The sequence below is a fragment of the Lipotes vexillifer genome, unplaced genomic scaffold (assembly GCF_000442215.2).
Source record: "Lipotes vexillifer unplaced genomic scaffold, Lipotes_vexillifer_v1.1 scaffold387, whole genome shotgun sequence".
NCBI lineage: Eukaryota > Metazoa > Chordata > Mammalia > Artiodactyla > Lipotidae > Lipotes > Lipotes vexillifer.
Window position 1 is genome coordinate 4683001 of NW_006795399.1, and position 18945 is coordinate 4701945.

An 18945-nucleotide genomic window follows, 5' to 3' on the forward strand; every position below is an offset into this window, starting at 1 on the left:
GGAACTGCACCGCCACACACACACACCCACACACACACACACAGACACCCGCCAAAGTGGTTGGGAACTGTCTTTAATAAAGCATTTGGCAGCTCCCCACAGAGCTGGGTGGGGCTCTATCTGCTGGAGCTAATGAGCTTCCCTCTGGAGTGGCCTGTCCCAGCCAGGCCTCAGCTCCTCCCTGCCATGCCTGACATGGTGGGCAGACCCACATGCGTGCGCACGCGCACACGCGCGCGCGCGCGCGCGCACACACACACACACACACACACACACACACACACACACACTCCAGTTTGCTCTCCACCTCCTCCTCCAAACCCACCTGAAGCCCTCACCTAACCAGCCATAAGCCCAGGATTTCCTACTTCATTTCCTCCTTCACAGCCCTTATTATATTCCTGCATTTTCCCCCTCCATCCCTAGGAAAGTGTGGTGCCTGAATGCCCTGTCTGGAGCCAGCCAGACAGGTTCAAATCCCTCACTAGCTGTGTGACTTTGGTCAATTAACTCCCCCTCTCTGAGCTGACGGTCATCTATAAGATGAGGATTCATTGAGCTTTCTTTATGGCAGGCCAGCACTTTACAAGGATTTGTTCAGTCCTTTCAACAACTCCACAACGAAGGTACCGTTGCTCTCATTTGACAAAGGAGAAATGAGACAGAGAGGGCTCGGAAACGAGCTAGTCACCCAGCTAGAGAGCAGTAGAACCATCCGCAGGGGGGCATATATGTAAAGCGCCTGGCATACAGTGGGCCCTTATTATTCTCAGGATGGCGGAGAGGGGACTGAGGCATGGGCTACCTGACACCAAGGGCCCAGTTTCTCCCCACTTGGTCCGTAAGTTGCCATCTGCCCCCTCCCACCTCTGATCTCAGTGGAGTGGACCCAGGAATCTGGGAAAGAGACACATGAATCTCCAGTTGCCCACTTTGCTTCCTTGCCTCACTCCATCCTTCCTTCCTTCCTCCCACTTCTCCTTCCCTCCCCCGACCCCAGGCCTCCTGTCAGTGGAAAAGATGAGTTGCTGGCTAGAGGGAACTGACTGGCTGCTACCTGTTTTCCTCCAACCCCAGGAAGTACATGGAACTTGTTGTCCCCTTCCTCTCCTTGGACAAGATGGAAGCCTTTCTCAGATCTCTGCTGAATTCAGAGTTAAATTGGAGCCCTTTGGGGTTGTGTAGCAGAGAAAGAGGGTGACAGATCTCGATGGAAATCCCAGCTCTGATACTTACAGGCTGTGTAACATCAGCCATGTCTTTTTAAGTTCTCTGAGCCTCAGTTTCTTCAAGTGTCAGATGGTTAAAAACTAGTATCAGCTACCCCATAGAATAGTTACCTCAGAGATTAAATGTGCCAGAGTGCTTTACCTGAAAACATTCTTTTTTTCTGTTGCCTTTTGTGGAACTCACCTCTCTCCTCTGAGGTGGTTGTTTGAGGGGTGGGGGCCTGGAGAGTTCAGAGCCAGGAAAGGGTCAAGGAGCTGAGCTGCCTCCCTCTCTGGGGCCGGAGCAAGTGCCAGCCCCGGACCAGCTGCCTGGGGTGGGTGCTGGGTGCCTGGGACTCTGGGAGTGCTCAGGTTTCTCTCACCATTCCTGATGCCGCCTGGGGCTCGTTAAGGCTTCCCTGGCCTTGTGTGCCAGGCAAGAGGACGAGGGCACAGAGGGGAGAAGCCATGGGCGGACATAGGGGAAGGGGAGATGGTCGCCCTGCCCCGTCAGTCTGTCGGTCCCTCTCTCTCCCCTCTCCCTCTCTCGTTCTCTCTGTTCTCTGTCCTCTGGTCTTTCTGCCCTCGTCTCTAGCTCTGTGTCCAGCTTCTCAGCGGTGTCTCTGTCTCTCTCTCATTTCACTCTCTTCATCTCTCCATTGTCCCCTGTCCTCTCTATGTCTATGTCCCTTTTCTCAGTCGCCTATTCCTGCTTCTGTCACTTTCCCATTCCATCTCACTCACTTTTGTCTGTCTGTCTCTCTCTCTCCTCTCCCCCTACCCCATCTCAACCCCGAGGTGGCAGAGGAAGGAACAGACATGACATACAGACCCCCAGCTGTCCAAGGGCCAAAGGCAAGCATCCTGCCCTTCTCCTTCAACCCTTAGATGTCTGCAGCCCAAGCTCCCAGCAGCCTTGACCCCTCTCTGCCTCAGGCACCCTAGCTGCCCAGTCGGAGCACTGGGCGGAAAAGACAGACCCCTCCAGACCTTCCTGGACCAGCTCCCTGCCCCCAGCTGTGCCTGAGCCCTCCCCACCCCCACCCTCTCGCATCCGATTCCCCTAATCCCTGCTCCCCCGCCCTCCCCTCTGCCCCACTTTTCCAGGACTCTGATTGGCTGATTCTACTGACTGGACTGGGGGGGGAGGCTGGCAAGGGAGGGGGCAGGGGGCAGAACCAAGGGAAGGGGACGCTGTCAGGCCCAGGCCCCTGGGGGGCCAGGGCCAGGCCACTGCCTGGGGGCAGCAGGCACCAGACACTGAAGGTATGAAAAGGGGCTGTCTCTGGAGGGAGTAGGAAAGGATCCCAGGGGGACCCTCTGCCCCAGTAAGGTCATGGGAGGACCGGGCTAAGCTTGCAGCCTCCTGGGTTTGCCTTTGTTCCTGGGGACCCCTGTTGCTGGCAGGGGGTTGCCAGAGCCATGAAGGGCAGCCAGAGTTCCCTGACTGGTTGACAGAGAAGTCGCAGAAGGGAGCTGGGCCAGCAGAAGCCCAGAGGGGTCCTGAGGGCCTCTGGGCCAGCCGTGTGGAGCCTGGCAGGGCTCCTCTCGTGGCTCTGGGGTAGGAGGAGAAGCTTCCAGGGACGGTAGTGGAGTGGCTGGCCCCGAGTTTCATTTCCCCTTGGGGTCAGACCCAGGCATTCCCCTCCCAGGGGCTCGTGGCAGTTCCTCCCGCAGAGCCTGAGCTGAACATTCCCGCGGCTGACAGAGGGACCTGGGGAGGACAGGAAGGTTGGGAGAAGAGGCTCTGAGAATGGCCACAGGCAGTCCACCTCCCAGATCGAATGCCACTTTCCTAACCCGAGACATCGACAGTTAATTAAGAATTACGACTGGGACAAAATCATAACTCTTTGGGGGAGCCTGAAAGATCCAGCAGCCCTCCTCCAGATACAGGCCTCAATATTCCTCTCTAAGCAGTGGGATGAATCACTCACCTGACAGTTCTCCCTGGGGTAAGACTTAGCCTTTGGGATTCCCTGGGGGAAGCAAAACCAGAAGAAGGGCGTAGCCAGAGTCCTTGTGGTCCAGCAGGCGGCCTGCAGAGAAGGCCTGTGATTTTCCTGGGTTTGTAACATGCCTAAAGGTCTTGGGGGAGGGAGGCTGGAGAAGGGGGAAGTGAAAATCACCCAGAAGGGAAGAACAACAGGTCTGCGCCCTCCCCCAGGCCCACAGGGCACCGTGCTCCATTGCTCCAGAGCCAGCCAGCAGGGGAAGTGTGTGTGATGGGGGTCACACTTCTGAGTGTGGGTCCCCAGCTGGGAAGTGGGACTGCCAGGCTCGGGTTGGGCTCCCGAGCTTCAGCCTTCCTGCCCCACATAATGTTTTCTCTGGTCTTTAGGCAGCTTGAGCCGGGCAGGGCCCCTCCCTCTGCTACGGCAGACCCCCATCATGCAGCCCCCATTGGACCTCAAGCAGATCCTGCCCTTCCCACTGGAGCCAGCACCCACCCTGGGCCTCTTCAGCAACTACAGCACTGTGAGTAGCAGCCTGCCTGCCTTCCCCACCCTTCTGCCACCCCGGCTGCTTCCCTCCCTGCCCTCTTCTCCCCTTGTATCTAATTCCTTATGTCTTCTTAGGGCCCCATCTCCTTTACTTCTAGTCAGTTACAAGTGTTGTTGGCTCTCTGGTACACTATTGACAACAATAACAATAATAACTAATATTCGCTGAAATCCGGCTATGGGCCAGACACTCTGCTAGGTGTTTTATATGAATCATCTCATTCAGTCCACCATCGAGAGAAGTCACAAGACCTAGACTGGTGGTAGTGAGTACAGGGAGGTGGAAAGAGAGACTCTTCAAGGGCACAAGCAGCCTGTTTGTAAGCTCCAGCTCTCTGGAGCCCACCATTGGGTGGGTAGGGTAGGGTCAGTGGGGTAGGGCTTGGAGGGCTGGCAAAGTCATCTAGATTTAATCACTATGAAATAGGGAGGCATTATCCATTCTTGAGCAGGAGAGTGAGTGGGAAGGGGCAGTGTTTGAGGCAGGTGAGTGGGGCAGCTGGATGGAAGGGAGCAGAGACTGGAGAATGGTGGCCAGTTAGGAGGCTGTCCCAGCAATAAGGGCCTGCAGGGGAACCTGGAGAGACAGACTGGGCCTGTGGCATCGGCAGAGTGAGTGAAGGAAGGCGGGTGGGTGAGGTTTTTCCAAGGAAATCTTGACAGGCCACGGTGACCAACCAGGGTTTGGGGGTCGGGGAGAGAAGATGAGTCAAGGATGACTCCAGGGTTCAGGCCTCTGTGACTGGGAGAAAGAAATCACCTTGCCAGGGGCAGGGGGTTAGAGGAGGAGGCTGGCCTGGGGTGAGGCTGCTGAATGCACTTTAGGACATGGAGAGTTGGTGAACCAGTGGGACGTTGAGCCAAAAATGTCCAACAGACAGTTGGAATCTGGGTCCTGGAGAGTGGGCTGGAGCTAAAGGCTTGGGGGAAGTCAGCTTTATTCAATTCAAGTAACCCACCATCAAACCATATTCAGTTACAAACACGTACTGAGCATCAGCTATGCACCAGGCACTGCAGTAGATGTGTTTGTGTGTGTGTGTGTGTGTGTGTGTGTGTGTGTGTGGTTTTTGTTTGTTTGTTTGTTTGCCTGCACTGTGTGACTTGTGGGATCTTAGTTCCCCAACCAGGAAATTGAACCTAGGCCCTCAGCAGTGAAAATGTGGAGTCCTCATCACTGGACTGCCAGGGAATTCCCTGCAGTAGATGTTTCTATACTTGATCTCATTTAATCCCCACCACAACCCAACAAAGTAGACATTATTATTCCAGTCTGACATACTGGAAGACAGAAACTAAGGCCCAGAAGGGTTTAGGAATTTATCTAAGTTGATGAAGTACGTGCCTAAGGTATGATTTGAACCCAGAGCATCTGACTCCAAATACAGTTCTCTTTATGCCTGCTGCTTCCTCCAAACTCCTCCCAGAGAATCCAAACCAACATTTGCAATGCGCTTTGAGGTTTACAAAGCATTTTTCATATCTCAGTTTTTATAGCAACTCTATGGGGTAGCTGTTGTTTTATCCTCGTTTTACAGACGAGAAAATTGAGTAATGATGATCAGGAAGGCGCTGTCCCAGATAAAATGGAGACATGAGGGTAAATATGACATGCTCCCATGCTAAAGGCCCTATATTCAGGAAAGAAGTATAGATGTGTATGCAGTGATCTACAATGCAAAACAGAGGAAGGGTTATAAATATTGTGACAGAGACACTAACAAAAATTCAATTGAACAAAAAAATTTTTGAGCACCTACTATGTGCTAGGCACTGGTATCAGGGACACAGGACTCAGTCTGTGCTTGGAGAGCTCACGGTGTAGTAAGAAAGACAGCAAGTTAGCATTTACCCTATAGTGTGAGAAGAGCTGTGCTGGAGGCATGTAACTTGTAGGGGAGCCCAAGGGGGTGTCAGGAAAGACTTGTTGGATGCGGTGAGGGACCAACCAGGGCTGAGCAGGAAAAAAAAAAAAGAAACAGAAGAGGAAAAAAGGATTGAAGCTGGAGCAGATGACGTTATGATTTGGGCTTTGAAGAACTATTAGTAGGATTTAAAAAGGGAATTCAGAGAACACTCCAGACTGAAACAAGGGCTAAAAAAGAGCACTTGAGAAACTGCAGTTGACTGGGTATGACTGGAGCAGAAGGTGCTGGGAATAGTTTCCCCCCAGTCTACATACCTGATTTACACTTAACCTTGGGTCTCCTATCTTTGTCCCCATTTTATAGATGAGGAAACACTGACCCAGAGAGGTTAAGTGACTTTCCCAAGATCACAAAGCTACTTAGTTGATTCACATGAATAATCCCAAGTTTCTGACTTCCCAGGTTCATGGCCCCATGGCCTCTAGTGGGGAGGAGCTATTTAAAGCCATGAGAGTGGATAAGCTTGGAGAGAGAGTGGCCAGGTGTTGAGTGATACCAGCTTTGGCATCAGACTGGCAGGATTTGAATTGATTTTCCAAAAGTACTGGCTGCGTGACTTTAGGCAAATTACTTAACCACTCTGAACCTCAATTTTATCAGCTGTAAAAGAAGACAGTAATAGTACCAACTTGCAATGTTGTTGTGAGAATCGTATTACATAATCATAATGCCTAGCACCTAGCACAAAGTAAGTTTTCAGTCAGTGTAAGCTGCTATGATTATTACGTTATTTCATTGTTTTTATTTAATAGAGGATCAGAGAGAGAAAGGTAGTTTCCAAGGCCCAAGCCTTGGGGAATAAGCAGAATTAGGCAGTGGGAACAGGAGGAGGCAGGCCCCTGCAAAGGAAATGAAGGAGCCACAGGAGGGGGTGGGGACAGAACCAGGTTCCTATAGAGTTGGAGAAGCCAAGGGAGAGAGTGTGGCAGGCTGCATCAATAGTGCCAAATTCTGCAGGGGAATGAGGACTGCAGAAAAGCTGCAGACATGCCTTGGCAGTACTGTGCAGCAGTTAAGCACAGGGCTTTGGAGTCAGAACGCCCGGGTTTAAATTCAAATCCCAGTTCAGCCACTTACTAGCTTATGACCTTGGGCAAATTATTTAGCCTCTCTAAACCTCAGTTCCCTCATCTATAAAATGAAGATAATAATAGTACTTACTATTATAATAGTGGTTGTAAAGATTAAATTAGATAATCCATGCAAAGAGCTCAGTCCAGACTCTGGCGCATTCCAAGGGCTCAGTCAACATTAGGTGGTGGTGATGGTATTATTATTCACGGAAGAGTCTCTCCTTCCCTGCACTAATACGTCCAGATGTCTCCTATTCGGGCAGTTCCTACCCCTTAGACCCCTCCCTGAATTATGCGTCCCTCTGCCCTTGGACATCCCTCATTGTCTCGCAAAGACAGCCTCTCTCTACATCCAGGCCCCTGCTTCGCTCATCTCTCGGCCCTAGGTGGAACGGAGGGGATGAGATCCGGAGATGAGAGAGCCGGAATCCTAGGACCTATCCAGAGAGGATAAGGAAGTGTTTGGGGCAGTGGGCTGTTCTGCCCTCCTGTCCCTCGTCCCCCAGTGCTGCCCCCACTCTACCGCCAGAGGGCAGCACGTGCACGAAGCATAAGCCCTTCGGGAACCTGGTTCTCCAGCAGGTGGCGGGCGAGAGGAGGAGGTGGGAAGAGGTTAGGGATGATGTCCCCAGTTTGAGGTCGCTTCTGCCCTGGGCGACCCCAGCTCCGCCGTTCAGAGGAGTCACTAAGAGAGTAGTGCCTGACACCTGGGTACCTGGGCTCGGATTTGCATCCCTAGTAGGGGAAGTGACATGTATAAGGGGCACAGGGGTCGCGTGCAGTCTCGAAAGAGAAGCTGTCAGCAGAAGAGCGAGGGCGGAAGGGGTGAAAGAAAGGAGAAAGGTCCAAGCTAGAGAAACAGGGTCGGCCATTGGTAGGGATACTGGACGCAGCAAGGGTCCCCATTAGAGGAAGCCCAGTGGAGCATTTGGTCAATGCCCCGTCTCCAGGCCGAGGGAGCCTTCGCCAGGACCAGGTCTTTCTGGAACGAATGTCTGGACATGGACACCCCGTCCTCTCTTCTTTTCGCCCTAGCGCCCCTTCATGCCTCCCGAGCTCCCTATCCCCGCCCCCGTCCTCAGCCCCGCCTCTGGGGCGGGCTCCGGGCCGGGCCGGCGCCGCCTCCCCTTCTCCGGGCCGGCCCGGCCGCACAGCCCCGAGCCACCCGGGCAACGAGCGCCGCGTCCCCGGCCTGCCCGGCCCGGCCAGGCTCGGCCTCCCCTCCCGGGTCCGCCACCCCAGGCCATGGAGCCGCGTCCCCCAGGGTCCCGCAGGGTAAGCCACCCGGCCCCTCCTCTCTCCCTGGCTCCCGCCGCTGCCGCAGCGCCCCCCCACCCCATCCCGGTCCTCGGGTTATCCGGCCCATCCCCCACGACCGGCGCGGCCCCAACCAATCTCCGGATCCCATCTGGCGCCCCCCAGACTGCTGCCACCATGCTGGATACCCCGGCCTCTGTTTCTCAGACCCTTGAAGTCCCCCAAATTTTCAGACTTCCCATCAGGTCCTACACCTACCCTCAAATTGCCACAACGCCGGTCAGATCCCTTATGCAGCCCTGACCCCATCTCAGCCTTAGTCCCCTTCCTAGCATCCCTCCCCCACCAGCTTCCACCTGCTCTTTAGACACCCTCTAGCTCCCTCTCTTTCCTGTTTCAATCGTTCCTGTCCCTCAGGTCTTCCCATCCCTGAGATTCCATCCCTCTTCCCTTTTTGCCTTTATTTGGGGTGGGGGGGGTGTGTGTGTGGTGGTCAAACAGGGGCAGCGGTGCCATCAGATAAAGGGCAATGGAAGGAAATATAATCATAGCCCCTCCTGGTGTTCCTGATCTGGTTTCCCCCTTCCCTCCCCCTTGCCCTTCCTGATTCATTTTGCCCCAGCTTAGGGGAGCGATTCCCTTTCATGTCTGTTATTGGAGGGCAGGTGGGAGGAGACTGTTTTGTGGACCTTTCCAGACAGTGTCTAGGCCAAAATCCTAGGGAAGGGGCTCTGGAGTGAGAGGGCTCTGGGAGATGCTGGCCTTCACCCCTCCCCAGAGAGCCCTCATCTAGGTCACCAGGGCCTCTTGACCTTGGCCTGGAGCAGCACTTCAGTGGCTCATATTCCACCTGCGCAGGGATTGGGCCCAGGAACCCTCACCTTCAGCCTGGTGTCTCCTCAGTTCCCGGAGGAGAGGGTGGGAAGGACCCACCTGACTGGGTTGCTGCCCTCCTTTCTGCCCACCTCCCACCCCTAGTTGGTGTTTATGGACTTAAGCCTGAGGAGAGGGCTGTGCAAAGGAAAAGGCTTTCACCTGGAGGAAGGACCCAAGCGGGACAGGGACCAATTTGCAGGGGATAGATGTTGGGACAGTCAGCTCACAGGTCATCCTCAGGGCACTGGGTCCTCAGCCACTCTGGGGAGCAGGCTGGGGTCCTGGGGTGGGGCACAGACAGAGCCAGGGACCTCTGCTTTCCCCTCTCCATCCCACTCCTCTCTCCCTACCATTTTCATCGACTTAGATTTCCTGGCCCAGATTGGGTTTCTGTTTGGGCTGAATTCCATTCCCCACCCAGCATGTGAGGACATCCAGGGGCTATGGAGAACCCTGGGGCAGAGTTGGGGGGCGGGTCCCTGATTAGGGAGGACTGTCGCCCAGAGGCTGGGAGCTGAGTGCAACATCTGTCTCCCCTTTCTGATTAAAACCTGTCTCCAACTCGGTCTGTCTTCCTGCCAGACACATCATACATTCACACCGATCAACACACAGCTAAAGATTGCACAACCTGACCATTCATGGCTTCGGCAGAGCACCCGACACAGAACTGTTGATACGGAAATGATGTACACACGGCACGTGACACGCCTTCACACTCCACCCCTGCACAGATTGATCAGACTGCCTAGACACACACAGACACACCCATTCTTCCCCTGTTTGGCTTTTCCCTGAAAAGGGCCTGGGCTTCCAGGAGGTGAAGAGTAAGCCACTGAGAGGGGCTGCTTCCAGCCAACGGCAGGCCAGGAAATTGACACTGGTCTGTCAGACTGGTTATCTGAACCTGGCTCCTTTCTCTGCCACTGCCAAATGGGATGGCGCATTTCACAGGGATGCTAAAGCCCCTTTCCAGACCACCTTCTTCCCCCTGCTCCGTGTTCCTGTCTCTCACCAGTGTCTCATGGGGAATCATGAAGACCTGGGTGCAGGGAGGGCCTCAGCTGAGGAGCTCGGTACCCCCAGCAACTTTTTTTTCACTTGATCCTTCCACCTAGAAGATAAAGTTTCAGCTCTAATCTGGTTCCATGCTTATGAGAGATCCCAGCCATCACCCAGTTTTGCTCAGCCTCAGCTGCATTCCAGGCTCGCCTCTCCCTGGCCGCCTGGGGGCCAGAAGGGAGGAGGACAGGGCAGGGAGGCAGTTTTCCTGCCTCTAGGCCCCTGGCTTTATCCCCATAGCAGAAAGCCTCAGACAGAAACTCCCATCCTCTTCCCACCTCATGTGAACTCTTGGCAGGAGACTGCAAAGACATCTGCTGACCCAGGGTGGGGGCAGAGGCCGTTCCTGATCCCTCCCAGCCCCATAGCCTTGCCCCAGAAGCCCTGTGACCAAGGGGAGGGAGTTCAGAAGATCCCCGGGCTGCCTCAGGCTAGCCCAGCTTCTTACGTTCTCCCACTTATTCCCGCTGGAGCCACCTACCCTCTCCTGAGTTCTTTTACTCCCTCTAGAAGCTACTGCTTTAAGAGGTCCAGGGAATGAGTGTGTTAGGGCAACCTGGGGCCCAGAGATGGGAAGCTAGGAACATCTGCCTCCTGGGACCAGAAGCTTGGCTTGGTTGATGGTCTTGCCCCAGAGCGGAGGCCGAAAAAGGCTTCAGCTGAGGGCCCTAGGATCTGGGATGCTTTGAGACTTCCTGAGTGGGCCTCTGGTGGGTCAGCCCAGGAGAAAGGTCAAGGTGACAGAGCTTGATCTTCATGGTATAACGGATGGAGACGAGTCCAGGTTCAAGTCCCGGCTCTGCTATTAAGTCATGCTCTGACCTTGGGCAAATCACTTCTACTTTCTGTCAAATGGGAGCGCTGGGCCAGGGGATCTCTCAGGTCCCTTCCAGTGCTATGAAGATTGGGCTGGGAGGGAATCAGGGAGCTGAGGCTCAGAGCCCTCTGGCATGCTGGGGGATTGGGAGGAGGCTCTGGGGACTTTGGTTCAACCCAGCTGCTGCCAGTGGGGTTGTGATGGACATGAGCTTGTGCTGGGGTTCCTGGCTCACCCCAGCCTGCCTCCACAGATGGACCCTGTGCAGAAGGCTGTACTGTCCCACACTTTTGGGGGACCCTTACTCAAGACCAAGCGGCCCATCATTTCCTGTAACGTCTGTCAGATCCGCTTCAACTCTCAGGTAAGAAACCCAGCTGCTCACCCATCCACTGGCTGGGGCAGGGACGACCAGGGGATCTCAGGGGAGGGCAGGGTCTGGGAGCTCTGGGTGAGGGGCAGGGATTAAGGGGATATGAGGGGATACTGCAGGAGAGGCAGGGCTGATGGAGAGCACTCAGGAGGGACAAGAGATGGCTGTATATTTTGACATGAAATATATAGCCCAGTCCTCTAAGACTGACCCTTCCCTCCCTTGGGGACTGAGGCATCCCTGGCTCAGAACTTCTTGGAACACAGGTGGCCATCTGTGTCTGGGTGGGAGTGTGGCCTCTGGCCCTCTGGTCTTGGGTACAGGGCTGAGTTATGTCATTGGCCCCCTGCAGAGCCCGTGCCCTCCTTGGCCTCTGCTAAACTCCTCCCCAGCTCACCCATTTCCCTCTAACCTCCTGGCTTCCTCCTCTCTCCACCATCCTCCCTCCAAATTACACACAAGGCCTGGCCCCCACTGCTCTCCCAAGGGAAAGCCTCTCCCATGGGAGAAGCCACCCCAAACTCAGAACCTTGGTGTCTGGCCTCCCAGATTTTCTCCCTCGGAGGCTCCCTTGGGACTTCTGTGTGGGTCTAGAGGGGGCTTCGTGGTGTGCAGGTTCTGAGAACTTTTGGAGAAAAACAGCAGAGCCTCATTCTGCTGAGTAGGAAAAAGAAAGCATGTTCTGTTTCTCCAGTACACATGCGCGTGCGCGCGTGCGCGCGCGCCACACCATGCTGCCAGGCTCTGCACACCCCTGGCCCACCCCTGGGCTGTCAATCATTTCCTGCCTATCCATACCTTTTATTTCTACTTTATGCCTGTCTGGGTGACCTTGTGGTTCCAGGATTGTGTGTTATTAGCAGGGGGTGCACACAGTGTGGGGTGGAGCCAGGACCAACCCAGATTTAGACCTCCCCTTGACCTCGACCCCAGGCATCCCCTTTCCCAACCCTGGCTCTGCTCACTGCTGGAGGGTGGGAGACTGGAGGGGCCAGGGGCCAATAGTAAACAGCCCTCTCCTCTTTTTCCCCTCCCCTCCCCTCCCCCAGCAAGCGCCTCTGTTTTGACAGCTGTGTCTGCTGCTCTCTCTGTCTCCAGAGCTGGGCTTGGGGCCAGGGTCCTCCAGGGTGTCCGCAGAGGCTTCAGGGAAAATGAGACCCAGAGGGGAGTAGTCAGGGTACAGCCCAGGCTGCAGAGCTCCTGGGACTCCCAGCTTGAGGGTGGGAGTCCCAGGAGCAGCAAAGGCTGGGTCCTGGGGCCAGGAGACACAGGCACAGAAGGCCGGGGGCCGAAGAGGATACGGACTGGCTAGATTACTCGGCCCCTCCCATTTAGGGTTCTCCTATAGGTGTGGGGCCCCCTTCCCTCACCCCTGGACAAGGTGGGAAGCCTGAGTCAGCAGGCAGGCCCTGGGTGTGGTGGTGGGGTAGAGCCTGGGCTAGGTGGGGACCCAGGTTCCCAGCAACTGAGTAACCAGCGTCCTCGACATGGGGCTTTACCTCTTCCTGGTGTAGGGAGAGGTTAAGTGCAGCCTGCTGAGGCCACCCCAGCACCTGAAGGAGCTCCATGGGGAGAATGTTCAGATGAAAGGTGATCTCAGATTCCCTTTTCTTCCTCCATCCCTATAGAGCCAGGCTGAGGCACACTACAAAGGTAATCGCCATGCCCGAAGAGTCAAAGGCATCGAGGCTGCCAAGACTCGAGGCAGGGAGCCCAGCGTCCGGGAAACAGGAGATCCAGCTCCCCCAGGCGGCACGCCCCCAAATGGAGAGGGTGTAGCCCCCCGTCCAGGTATGTCTGACTCCCCCCAGCATCCTTCAACTGAACTTGTCTCCTCCATTCTGTCCCCACTTCCCAGAACTCTCCTCTGCTTTCATCTCTCTCTTCCTCAGCTCCCACCCCAGCCCCACCCAAGGTGAGTCCTGCAGCCAAACCCAGTGACGCAAAATTTCCATCCTGTCACCCCCACTGCTGCCCCAGCTCCTCTCAGCAGAGTCCCCACTGCCTGCCCTCCCCACCTCCCAGTGACTCAGACAGGGGCTAGGGTGAGGCTACCTGGCAAACTTCCTCAAGAAAAAGGGAACCACCAAATCCAGGGAGAGACCATTTCATCTTGGGGAGAGGGGCAGGGGAGAGAATCAGGATATCTGAGGGCCTGCCCATGGGGGCTCCCCCGAGGGAGGACTGAGCCCAGGAAACCCAGGCAACCCCCTGGGTGATCTTGGGTAGATCTTTTGACCTCTCTGGGCCAGAGTTTTTTGTCCCTCGGAAATGAGGGAATGAGACTTGAAGATCTGTGAGGTCTTTTCCGGGTTTACAAAAAGCGACTCTGAGATTCTTTCTCCCTCGTGGCTGGTGGCCATCCTCAGCCTTAACTCCCAGCCAAGAAACTGGAAAGAAGGAATATCAAGACGGACGGTCCGCGCCACCCCCATCCTGGGATTACCACATCAGATGTCAGTCATGGCAACTCCAGAGAGACCTGACATCCCCACATCCTCCTTGTCCTTGCCTGTCCTTCCTGCCCTCCCCTAAGGAGAATGAAAACCAAGGAGCTGCACCACCAGCTTGAGAAGCAGGCCCCACTCTCACCACACATACACACACAAACACACACAGCGTCCCTCAGGGATGCACAGATAGGGCGAGTGGGTGAGCTGAGTTCTAACTGTGTTCTGGCTGCTTCTTAGCCTGAACATCTCAGGTTAACTTGGTAATGTCTCTGTCAAAGGGGGATGATGATGGTGGCGGTGTAGCTAACGTTTTCTGTCTAGCACTGTTCTAGGGGCTTGATACATATTACCTCACTTAGTTCCTAGGGTATCTCCCTAAGGAGGTAAGGAGACCTGCCCTGCTTTTGAAAGCCAGGAGGTTCTGTCCAGATAGAGATGTGAGTGTGCTGTCTGGATTGGGATGGAGATAAATGATGTCGGGAATGAGGAAGAGAAAAAAAAAGCAAAGATCACAGGATGGACCAGCAAAATGGACACCGGCAGCGCTCAGGAGGTCCCTTCCCACCAGCTCCCCAGCCCCACCCCCGGCCTCCCCCTGACCCGGAAACTGGATCAGCTGCTGGAGCAAGAATGGGAGCGCTAGAGTTTCCCCTGTGCAGAGGCCAGAACCCAGCGCTGAGGCCTGGGGCCTGTGCATCTTTAATCAAGCCATGAATTATAGAGCAGCCCACATCCCTGTTTCTTCCCTCTCTGGTTCTGCTGTTTCTGTTTCCCTTTTGCCATGTCTGTGCCTGTCTCTCCCAACCTCTCCTCACCTCGCTTCTGCCCCTTCCTAGAGTTCTTTGGCATGCCTCCCTGGGGACTGGGCAGGCCTCTTGAGAAGGGGCTGGCCGGGCGGGAAGCCCAGGCTGGCTGGCAGGCCTTGGAGGGGAGGTTCCTTGTTCCATGCCCCTCTCCCCCTCACCAGGCTAGCTGCCAGCTTCACCCTGGCTGAAGGGGAGCCTGGTGGGGCTGGACCCTTCAGCCATTCCCAGCTTATGGAGAATGAGCCAGGCACTGGAGTCTCACACCCAGCCTGCGGCAGCTGGACCACGTCTGGCTCTGGTCCAGGGCATGAGAGCATGCATGTTGTCACAGGGCGGGGACTCCTGGGCCCTTGCCCTCCGGGAAGCGGGGCTAGGTCTCCTCCACATAAAGAGTCTTCTCCGAAAGCCATCGGGGATGATCCCTATGTTTCTCCCCCAGTGACAGTTTCCATGGAAAATGGACTGGGTCCAGCCCCAGGATCCCCAGAGAAACAGCCTGGCTCCCCATCCCCTCCCAGTGTTCCGGAGGCTGGTCAGGGTGTGACCAAGGGTGAAGGGGGGACTCCAGCCCCAGCTTCCCTGCCTGGGGGAAGCAAGGAAGAGGAGGAGAAGGCCAAGCGGCTGCTCTACTGTGCTCTGTGCAAGGTGGCAGTGAACTCCCTGTCCCAGCTTGAGGCACATAACAAAGGTATGGGCTCCCCTCCCCCATGCCGACTCCCCTGTCCTCATCCCCTCCTGCTCGCTATGTCCTAACCCTCCTGGCTTCCAGCATCCCTGGACCCTCGAAGACTCACCAGCCTATCTCCCTCCCTAATCATCTCCCTCATTCCTTAGCCCCTTACCTCCTCAGTTCCCTCCCTGCCCCCGCCCTATTTCTGGTAACTGTGACTCTCCCCTGACCCACCTTGTGTCTGGCAGGGTCCCAAGGGCCTTGGAAAGCCCCCACGCTTGATGCCCCCCCCCCCAGTATAGTAATTGGAAATGTGGGTATTTGAGGCGTAGTAAGCCTGGAGAATTTTTTTCCACCTCTTACTTCCTGCCCTCTGGGGGCTCCAGGTACTAAGCACAAGACAATTCTGGAGGCCCGAAGTGGACTGGGCCCCATCAAAGCTTACCCTCGGCTGGGGCCTCCCACTCCCGGGGAACCAGAGGCCCCTGCCCAGGACCGAACCTTCCACTGTGAGATCTGCAATGTCAAGGTCAACTCGGAGGTCCAACTGAAACAGGTGGGTCCAAGGCCCTTTCCGAGGATTCTGGAGAGTTGCACCTGCACCTGCTGCGGGAGGAGGGGGACAGGGAGCTTGGGTGAGACTCTTCTTCAGGCTTGTCCTTCGGTGCCACCGAAGGGGCGGGGCCAGGTGCTGAGGTGCGATCACCCCGCTCCCTGGCGGTTGCTCCTTTTCCCGTGGTTCACAGCCCCCCACCCACTGGTCCCTGCAGCACATTTCCAGCCGGCGGCACCGAGATGGCGTGGCCGGGAAGCCCAACCCGCTACTGAGCCGTCACAAGAAGCCCAGGGGCGCCGGGGAGCTGGCGGTGAGGCCTGGGCGATGGAGAATTCGTCCAAGGGGCGGGGACGGGGACCAGAGCGGGGAGGAGAGGGGATGCCGGCCGGCCCTGGGAGAGGTGGAGTTTGCGGGGCCACAGAAGGACTTTTCCCTCTCCCTGCCCCTCTCCCCCCAGCAGGGCACTCTGACTTTCTCCAAGGAGCTGCCCAAGTCCTTGGCCGGAGGCCTGCTCCCCAGCCCCCTCGCGGTGGCTGCGGTGATGGCAGCGGCAGCAGGCTCCCCGCTGTCTCTGCGCCCGGCTCCCGCCGCACCTCTTCTCCAGGGACCGCCGATCACCCACCCCCTGCTCCACCCGGCCCCCGGGCCCATCCGAACTGCGCACGGACCCATCCTCTTCTCCCCCTACTGACCTGAACCCTGAACCCCCTCCCATTCAAACCCCCCACCTCCAGCCGGGACCCAGGCCTCCGGGCTCCCAGTCCGTCCCTCCTCCCGGCACTCCCTGAATGATCTCTCTCCTTCCCCCCCACCCCGAGGTACGGGGTTCCAGGAAAGGGGAGGGGTAGCGGGGGAGGGGGGCTTCAGAAGGGGGGGAACACCCCAGATCTCAGGGAACCCCGCCCCTGCCCTTCCCTCTCCCCTAGAAAAGGGGGGGCTGTCTCACCCCCGGGCCCCCTTGGAGACACCCCCCTCCCAAAAGCCATGTGCATCCAGCCCTTCCCCCCAAACCTAGCACAAAACGGGGTTCACAAGCCATGATCGGGGTCCAGGGGGCAGAAATGGATTTTCTTGGCAATAAGCGGACTCTGGGACTCCGGCCCCCTACCCCCAAACTGAAGCGCTTCCGTGAACACCCCCGTCCTCCGCAGGGGGAGGGGAGCAGGCGGGATCCTGGGTCCCTCATAAGCACTTTGGTTTTACCGCCTGCAACCTCACTGTGCCCGCCCCGCATCACGCCCCAGCCCAGGTCTAGCCGGGCCCATGGGCAGCACTTGGTGGCATCTCTGGCACTTGGGTGGGACCAAGTAGATGCCCCTGTAGACCCTTCCCTCACCTTCTTCCTTCCCAGTCCGGATTCCATTCTTTTCACCAGCACCCATCGCCCAAGGGGTACCAAGGGGGGCAAGGGGTGTCCAGTCCAAGCCCACCCCCGCCTCGCCTTCCGCAAAACTGTGAGCAAGAAGCAATAGAAGCCTCGCCCCCGCCCCGCCCCTTTCCGCAGGATTTGCAGAGTCTGTAGCCCACCCCATCCCAGCTCCTAGACCTCATGGCTGTCCCCTCCCACCAGACACCTCCACTGCGCAACTCGGGGGGGGGGGGGGCGGGACCTCCCCCCCCCTTGGGGTTTCCGTATCGTCAGTCCTTCCAGCACAGACCCGGGAGGGGCCTTCCCCTCCCCATCAACTCTTTCTGCTTGACGATGTAGCAACCCCGGCCCCCAACCCACGTCTTTCCCTTTTCCCCCTCCCTGACAATAAAATCTGGATTCGCTGCCCTCCGTCCCCCAGACTCAGACTCTCTTATCTTTGCCCGCTGATTTGGGAGCTATTCCATCAGGAAGTGTATGTGTATGGTGAGGGGGGGGCCGGCACACAGGAAAGAGGGCCAGAAGGAGGAGGGGGACGGGAAAACGGGGCTGGGAGGGGGCAAGATCCGAGGCTTGCGCAAAGTGAGCAGAGCTCCCCATCCCACTCACGCCTACTCCGGCCCAGCTCTAGTGTCAACTTGGCCCTGGGGAATCATTTCGAGTCCAGGTCTCGGATTGCAGCCACGGCTGTTGAGAATTCGCCACAACTCCACCAGGCGGCGCCAACGACATGGAAAAGGAGACCGCTAGGCTCCAGTGCATGTCTCTAGATTCTAGGCAGACAGGTCTAGACCCGGTCTCAGACAAAGGAAGAATCCAGGTTTTTGCACCTCTGGTGGGAAACACACTCCAGCAACACTCAAGGCATGGGAATAAGTGGGGGCAGGGACTTGGGAATCTGAGCTGTAGGCTCTACTCGGCCCCATGTAAACAGTGACCTTAGGGTTAGTCCTTACCCTCTCGAGACCTCAACTTCCCCATCTGCAAAATGAGCAGGTTTGTGTCTCTTAAGACTTCACTGAAACTTCATGGATCCATAACTAAAGTGCTGGGACCATGCCATTTACAGATATGCTAGAGTGCCTTCTCATCTGGTTCCCTAAATGATCTATGGGACAAGAGGGCACACATGGCTCACTGCCTCCCACATGGTGCTGGGGGAAGGGGGCTCTTCTCTGTCTTCAGAATTAGACTCAACCACACACTCACAAGAGCAGCCAGTGATTCTGTGCCCCCCCCCCGCTTGCTCTAGTCCAGCTGGACAGCAGAAGGTCAACAAGAAAGACCAGACCAGAACCCAGTCTCTACATGGGCCCATCCTGAGTTGCATTCTCTTTGCTCACTTCCACCTCTCTACCCACTTCCCAGTCTTGCTGAAGAAAGGGGGAAGGGAGATGGGATGACATGACGACTGTTAAAGAGGAAGGAGAGGGGGAAGAGGGGCCTCCTGAGTTAGTCAGTTATGAAGTTGTTGGGGGGAGTTTGCTGTAGGCTCAGAAATGGAACCCAACAAGGAGTTTTGGGGGGTTTTGTGTGTGTGTGTTTTGTTTTGTTTTGTTTCAGGTCAATCAAGCTCAAAAAAAGACAGAGACTGGAGATCTAGAAGTCTGAGGGGCAGGAGTGGCTGAATAGGAGAGTGGAATGAGAAAAGCCGGGGCTCAATCACATGTGGGGAGGGGCGGGGCTGGAAGAAATCGGGGTTAGAGGGGCAGAGATATTAGCATGTCCCACAGGTACTTTGAATCTGGTATAAAACTGAATTCATTATTTACCTCCTTCCCTAAGCCTGCTATGATTCCCACATTCCCTATCTCATTGATTAAGAGAACCACCATCTACCTGGAAAACTGGGAGTCTTCCTAGTCTTCCCCCTTCCTAACCCTTTATCTAATGAGTCATTAAATAAATCCTATTTGGGCTTCCCTGGTGGCGCAGTGGTTGAGAGTCCGCCTGCCAAGGCAGGGGACACGGGTTCGTGCCCCGGTCCAGGAAG

The 18945-nt window shown here is 56.2% G+C and overlaps 1 protein-coding gene across 3 annotated transcripts in view; it reads left to right on the plus strand.

The window, feature by feature from the left end:
* The window catches only part of ZNF385A (zinc finger protein 385A), a 22908-nt gene extending 5539 nt beyond the window's left edge, over nucleotides 1-17369 (plus strand). Inside the window, exons 1-8 of one of the 3 annotated variants that reach the window (XM_007467783.1) lie at nucleotides 2387-2474; nucleotides 3550-3686; nucleotides 10979-11089; nucleotides 12727-12889; nucleotides 14803-15045; nucleotides 15414-15583; nucleotides 15798-15893; nucleotides 16044-17364. In XM_007467783.1, coding sequence (XP_007467845.1) covers nucleotides 3600-3686; nucleotides 10979-11089; nucleotides 12727-12889; nucleotides 14803-15045; nucleotides 15414-15583; nucleotides 15798-15893; nucleotides 16044-16274 — 1101 coding nt within the window. In that variant the 5' untranslated portion in view covers nucleotides 2387-2474; nucleotides 3550-3599 and the 3' untranslated portion in view covers nucleotides 16275-17364. Of the gene's footprint in view, nucleotides 1-2386; nucleotides 2475-3549; nucleotides 3687-10978; nucleotides 11090-12726; nucleotides 12890-14802; nucleotides 15046-15413; nucleotides 15584-15797; nucleotides 15894-16043 lie in introns of those variants that run through there. The other 2 variants (XM_007467781.1, XM_007467782.1) reach the window with 2 other exon arrangements.
* The last annotated feature ends 1576 nt before the right edge of the window (nucleotides 17370-18945 follow it).